General features: G+C 42.2%; 2 protein-coding genes across 2 annotated transcripts; both read right to left on the bottom strand.

The window, feature by feature from the left end:
* Positions 1-2,977: 2,977 nt before the first annotated feature.
* On the bottom strand, positions 2,978-3,862 carry LOC6641499 (serine-rich adhesin for platelets). The gene has a single exon (XM_002064214.3). It carries the CDS (start codon positions 3,860-3,862, stop codon positions 2,978-2,980), a length of 885 nt encoding a protein of 294 aa, XP_002064250.1.
* Positions 3,863-4,140: 278 nt separating this feature from the next.
* Positions 4,141-5,674, bottom strand: LOC6641498 (location of vulva defective 1). The gene is made up of 2 exons (XM_002064213.4): positions 5,487-5,674; positions 4,141-5,419 (listed from the first exon to the last, which is right to left on the bottom strand). The coding sequence occupies exons 1-2, from the start codon at positions 5,631-5,633 to the stop codon at positions 4,322-4,324; spliced, it is 1,245 nt and encodes a 414-aa protein (XP_002064249.1). The 5' UTR covers positions 5,634-5,674; the 3' UTR covers positions 4,141-4,321.
* Positions 5,675-6,296: the final 622 nt, after the last annotated feature.

The raw sequence follows: 6,296 nt of genomic DNA, 5'->3' as shown, positions 1-6,296 counted from the left end.
TGCACATGCGCAAAGGCGCACACAAACTGAGTTGCTGGGCAGGCGAAAATGCGGCAGGTAGGCAGCAGCGGCAAAAACCCACACAGACAGAGAGAGAGAGGGACAGCGAGAGAGAGAGAGAGCGAGTGAGAGACAGAGAGAAATTGAGAGTAGTTAGTAGTAGTTGCTGTTGTTGTTTTAGTCGTTTTAGTTAGACGATCGTGATCTCAACTTCGACTTTGGCTTGCTACGTGAATGCTTGCTGGCGGCATCTGCTCAAAAGGCAAACATGCAAATTTCTTGCAAATATCCCCGCCAAGAGAAACAACAACCCAATCAAACAAGCTGGGAATCGTCGGCACATTATCTAAAAACCATTTAGAAATAGGTAAAGATGTGGCGCAAAATTCAAATTCGGAAGTCAATATTTTCTAGAGTTACTCTTAGGGCAACTAATTAGCAGTCAAATGTTAAAATTTAAAGCATACTTCAGGGGGCAAATGCCAAAGTGACTCAATATATTGATTTAAGGCTTTCATCTTCAAATCAAAGCTTCCTGAAGAGCTGCTTCTTACTTAATTTATTTGGTTTTTTATTTCGAATTCCTAAGATATGGGGCATGGCCATTACAACTTTGGATTCTTTATTAAAGTCTGCTGATGATAGAACTTGGGGGTTCTTGAAATATATATACAGACAACCTGCTCACCAGACGCATGTTTTTCAATATTTTGAATAGTTCAAATATAGCTTAATAAGTGAGAAAGTTTTGTTTAAAAAATACTTCATAGAGTGTCCCGAAAATCATCGAAAATTTTAATACTTTTTCATTATTAAAGCAGCTTTGACAGGGTTCAATGCAATACAAGGATCCTTTTCTTTGTGATTCTCTACCTTGGCAGTTAATGTCCTTAAAAAGGACTCATGATCAATTGTAAGGTAAGGTTCCCTCATTTCTTCTGGGATTACAAGTCAATTTTCATAATTTTCATCTACTCCCAACTTTAAAAAAGATCCTGACTTTAAAATTAGTTCATACAAATCCCTTAAAACAATCTAACAATTCAAAAAAAAAAGGAAATTTGCTACTTTGACCCTAAAGTATGCAACAAACAGTTTTAAAATTCGCTTCTTGAAATATATAAAAACAATTTTAAATATGGTGTGGGTAAACTTAAACTTACAAGGAACACAGAGTCTTATATGTTCCAGCCTATTGCATACCTTAAAGGGCAAAGTTCCCCCATTCCATAGCCCAATCTGTTTGTATATTTGTGTCAACTTAAGATGTTACACAACGTTTTTAAATACAAACCTGGCAGATTTTTAATAGTTATTATTATATATATATATATGTATAATTAGTTATGCCCATTCCTATGTAATCTTAATGGCCACGATGGTCGCATCGTTTCGTTTCCTCTGTTTCCATTGCTTCATTCCTTCATCGTCTGTTATCCATATTATCTCATTAGCGGCGAGATATTCGCCCTTACTCTTTTCCCTTACCCTTAGCCTTACCCATTCCATCTCATTCATCTTGGCCATAATAATTGTACAACAAATGCTGATCTTGGTTGACATCTCCCCCAAACCCCGATCCCCTCCTAACCAGACAGCAGTTATTAAAAATACAAACGTGTTAACTTGCCAATTATATAAGAAGCATAAATCTGGTAACATTCAAATGGAGATACAATTGTATCTGGCCATTAATCTCATGGAAGATTTCTTGTCGAATTGTAATATCTTTGCATGGAGGGCACCCCAGAGAGTCAGAGAATGGTGTGGGGGAATGGCGGGGAAACGGAAACACAAACAGCGCAAACATAGACTAACTGTTGAAATGAGATGCAAATCGAGATAAATGATATTTATATACAAGTATTACGTAGGGTCACAGGTGGGGCGAGTTGGTGGGGGGGTGTGGGCAAAATAATGCTCGCACGTCCCAAAACATATGCCCGGAATGGAATGGATCCAGGGCAGAGGTTTTTTCATCGTCTGTCGAGGGTTTTTGGACGTGTCTGGACTGCCAGCTAGCTAAAATGAGTTTTACCCCGAGCACTATCTAGTCGTTGGCTCGTTGGCTGGTTGGGTTTAATTGTCGCAGCAGTTGAAACGATTTTAACGAGTTACGCGCATGCGCAATTGTCCAACCAAGCGATGTTCCCATTTCACTCCTCCAACTGCCCCAAACCAGAGCCACACTAGAGCCAACTGGAGGAGCATGCTCGCTCTCTCTCTCTCTCTCTCTCTCTATCTCCATCTCTATCGCTATCTCTACTCAACGTTTTTCAACTGTCGAGCATTTTACTTGGACTTTATTTTTTATGCAACTTATTTGCAAAAGTGACTTTCACTCATTTGAGAATTCATTGAATTGTGGCCACCGTGCCAATGTGATTTACTTGCATATTTATCCCCCAAATAGCACCACCATCCGTCCCACCTCATCCCACGAACAGTCGCACCACAATTGATCGCATAATTTTCGCTTAGTTAATGCTTTTTGCCGTAACCATGCGGAAGACCATTACCAGCATTTAGAGTGTAAAATGGAGGAGGCGAAGGAGGAGCTGCAGGTGACCAAAGTGCAGATAAGAGGGAAATTTAGTTATTTCGTATATTTATTAAAACATCATTAAAGAATTGTTGCGTTTCCAATCAATGGCCATAGATAAAGACGGCGTCAATCATAGGCCTTTCAGAATTGTCTCCTTCCAGATAAGATTTCCCCACTTTGATTAACCGATATCATCCAAATTGCTTTTTTGTAATTGACCAAATTTTCCCATTTATTGTTAAGCAACAAAAAATATAAGTATAAATATTAATATAAGTATATTTGTCTGTGTGTTTCTTTTCTTCTAGATGCATATCAATTAAATTAAGGTTTTAGTCACTTGAACAAAAACAAAAAAAAACAAAAAACAAAAAAAAAAACATCTTTAGGTGGTTATTGGCTGCTCCCCAATTGTTGGCCCACTTCAGGTCCTTATGCCTTGGTGCAATCATAGCCCTTGATACAATAGTTGCATGCGGGATTAAACTGCATGCCCTGGGGGCAATCGAAGTTATAGGGCTTCAAATAATCACCCTTGTCCTGGCAGTAGACATACTGAGAGCAGTTGCCACTCTTGGGCAGGAAGCCGTTGGTTGCGCATATATCATCATCTGATTGTTCAGTGGTTTTGGTCACCGCATCGGATGCAGTGGAGGATGAGTCAGGTGCATCGGTAACAACGGAGGAGGAGGAGCTATCGTCATCTTTGGTTACAGCAGAGGTGGAGCTACTCTCGCCATTCTTGGTGGAACTGGTGTCATCATCCTCGGTCACAGCAGAGGTGGAGCTACTCTCGCCATTCTTGGTGGAACTGGTGTCATCATCCTCGGTCACAGCAGAGGTGGAACTACTCTCGCCATCCTTGGTGGAACTGGTGCCATCATCTGTTACTGCCGTTGTGGAGCTACTTTCTGTATTCTCAGTTGTTGAGCTCTCAGCGGCTTTAGTGGTGGATGATTCAGTTGATTCCACTGTCGAAGTGCTTTCATCCAGATTGGTGGGCGGTATGGTGGGATTCTCAATGTTGCCATCGTCACGTTCCTCCGGAGAAATAATCTCCTCCGCTGGCAATGGCAATTGCTCCACACACTTGCCAAGCTGAGCACTGAAAACCAATCCCGTCTGGCATTGCAAATATCTTACGGAGTAGCCACCAGTGGGCATCTCATCGCAGGCATAAAACTCGGATGTATTGTCCACTAGAGCAAAGAATCCAGCGCCGGTGCAAGGATTATCCGTATTCGCATGAATCTTCTCAATATGGACGACAAGAAGGCATATGGCGATGCCAAGTGGTAATTTTAGGAAACTGATCATATTTAGTTTCGGTTTCGGTTCGATTCCGTTTCGATTCGTTGCGTTACGCTCCGGTTTCAGAAATTGTTGCGATAAACTAACTGATCGCACCCTTTGAGGGGTTCTTTTATAGCCAGTCAATTGATTGGGCTCTAACCAATCGCAGACTGATGATACGATGACAATGATGATGATCACGATGATGATAAAGAGACAATGTATGGTGTGACTAACTAGGAACTAAAATAACCCGAATCGCGTCTTGGTGTCGGTAGTATTCCATTCGTTTTAGAGCACTATTCTGTTAAGACCTCTTATCTTGTCTTTATTTATGCAAACCAACAAAAAAAAAAATAAGAAGGAAAAAACACATTTATAGCTTAATTAAAGTAGGCCAAAAACACCAACATAGATTGCAATTACTCTGAAAGATAACTCTGAGCGATATTTGATGACATTTCTATAGAGTTATCGCTCTGCTTAGGCTTCCTTGGATTCCTCGGCACTCTCCACAGATGGCTCTTTCTCGGCCTTGGCCTTCTTTTTGGCCTCTTCCTTGGCCGCCTTTTTGGCTGCCTTTTCCAGCAGCTTCTGTTGCTTGCGTGCCAGTTTCTCTTGATTCTTTAGGGCCTTCTTACGCAGTTTTTCCTCCGCTTTGTATAGCTTCAATTCCTGCTTAATGGCAGCCAAATCACTTGCCTCCAATGCCTCCTGTCCAGGTACAAGTTGGGTCCAATCATAGCGCCAGCAGCCGCCAATCAAAGGCTCGAAGCGTTGTCCCGTTGAGCAGCGAACAATGAACTTGTGGAAGCCGCCCAACAGACTAGGCAAACAATTGTAATAGAAGGTATCGTCGCTGCCAGCAAAACGTCCCACGGCCAGACACTCGAATGCTTCACTCTGGCAAGAGGATAAATCTCGCACGCAACGTCCATATACTGGCGAGAAGACGGTCAAGTCGGGGCAAGCTGATTCCACTAACTCCAATTGACCAAGCTGGGCATTCAATAGACAACTATGATAGCGGCTGCAATCTCCGCTGATGTGAACAAAGTGGCCAGCCGATTGGCATTCAAATGTTGGCGCCGGAATGGTTGTGGTTTCCACTTGCTCTGTTGTTGGGCTGTCGCTGGTGCTGCTGCTGCTGCTGCTACTGTCGACCGTTGTGGTAATATCCGTAGACTCTTCGGTTGCAGCTGGAGTGGTTTCCGAGTCAGCTGTTGTGGTGGTTGAGCTCTCGTCCGGAACTGAAGTCGAATCTTGCTCCTGGTTGTTGTCTGAGGTAGTGATTTCTGACTCTTCGGTTGTTGTTTGTTCCTCGGCGGGTGCATTGGTTCCTTCGGTGGAAATTTCCGTTGACAATGGTGCCTCAGTTGTTGTTGTTTCTGGCTCCACATCGGTTTGACCTTCAGTGGTTTGCTCTTGATCCGCAATAGTTGTCAATATGGTCGTATCCCAGCCGCTACCCTCAGCAACTGTTGTTGTTGTTGTATCGATCAAGGCATCTGCTTGGGCCACCTCTGCCTCGGGTCTTACAATAGCACTGAACGCCATTGCACCCCACGACTGGGTCAGCAACTGCAAATTATTAATCCGGTATCACAATGATGCACAATTTGCTCCATCTCGAATCTTGAGTACTTACCAATGCTGCACATAGCAGCAAGACCGATGTGGCCGTTGATACCTTTCCACGTCTGCTTGTTGTTGTTGTTGTTGCCATTGCTCCTGTTCTTCTAGCTGTTGTTCTTCTTGTTGTGGTTGTGGTTGTAATTGTGGTTGTCGTTGTCATCGTTGCCTGGGGCTAACGTTGTCGGTCGATCGTTGTATGAGCTGTTGACACCGCCAATGCTTGGTTATATAGCAAAAAACGAAATCTCATCGCCGGATGCTGCCTTCTTATCAGATTGCTACTGCTCTCCACTTCTATATCTCCGTTGATATCCCCCGTCACAGCTGTATATAGTGCAAATAAAAATGTGTTTTCTTCATGTCTTGGCCATATTGCAAAATAAAGTTGTAAACCAATAAAGTCACCTATGACTTACTATCCGCGGATGTGAAACGGAAGTCTGTAAAGATAACAAATTGAGAGAGTGAGAGAGAATATTCTATTCCTAACCGGAGATAACATGCTAAATTTGATGAGTTCAAGCAGACGGAATAGACAAGGACACAGTTTTTAGGTGGGAGGAGACACGGGACATATTTTTTAATTAGGTGTTAACTAAAAATCCGCTCATTTACTACCAAACTTATTTTATTTTTATCTTATTTTAGTTACTCCCCCCTCTAAAAAAAAAAAATAACTATGACGCATTAGGTGAGATAAAACGTTAGCTAGAGCACCTCAGAGCAGGTGCTTTATGATTACATATGTACATAGCACCCACATTTGAATATGGAAAAGAGTTAAATGGAATTCTAGAATTTAGACGAACATAAACAGACAATT

This window comes from Drosophila willistoni (assembly GCF_018902025.1).
Source record: "Drosophila willistoni isolate 14030-0811.24 chromosome XL unlocalized genomic scaffold, UCI_dwil_1.1 Seg141, whole genome shotgun sequence".
In the NCBI taxonomy this organism is placed as follows: domain Eukaryota; kingdom Metazoa; phylum Arthropoda; class Insecta; order Diptera; family Drosophilidae; genus Drosophila; species Drosophila willistoni.
The sequence above is the reverse complement of the archived record's forward strand: the minus strand, read 5'-3'. Positions and strand labels throughout refer to the sequence as shown.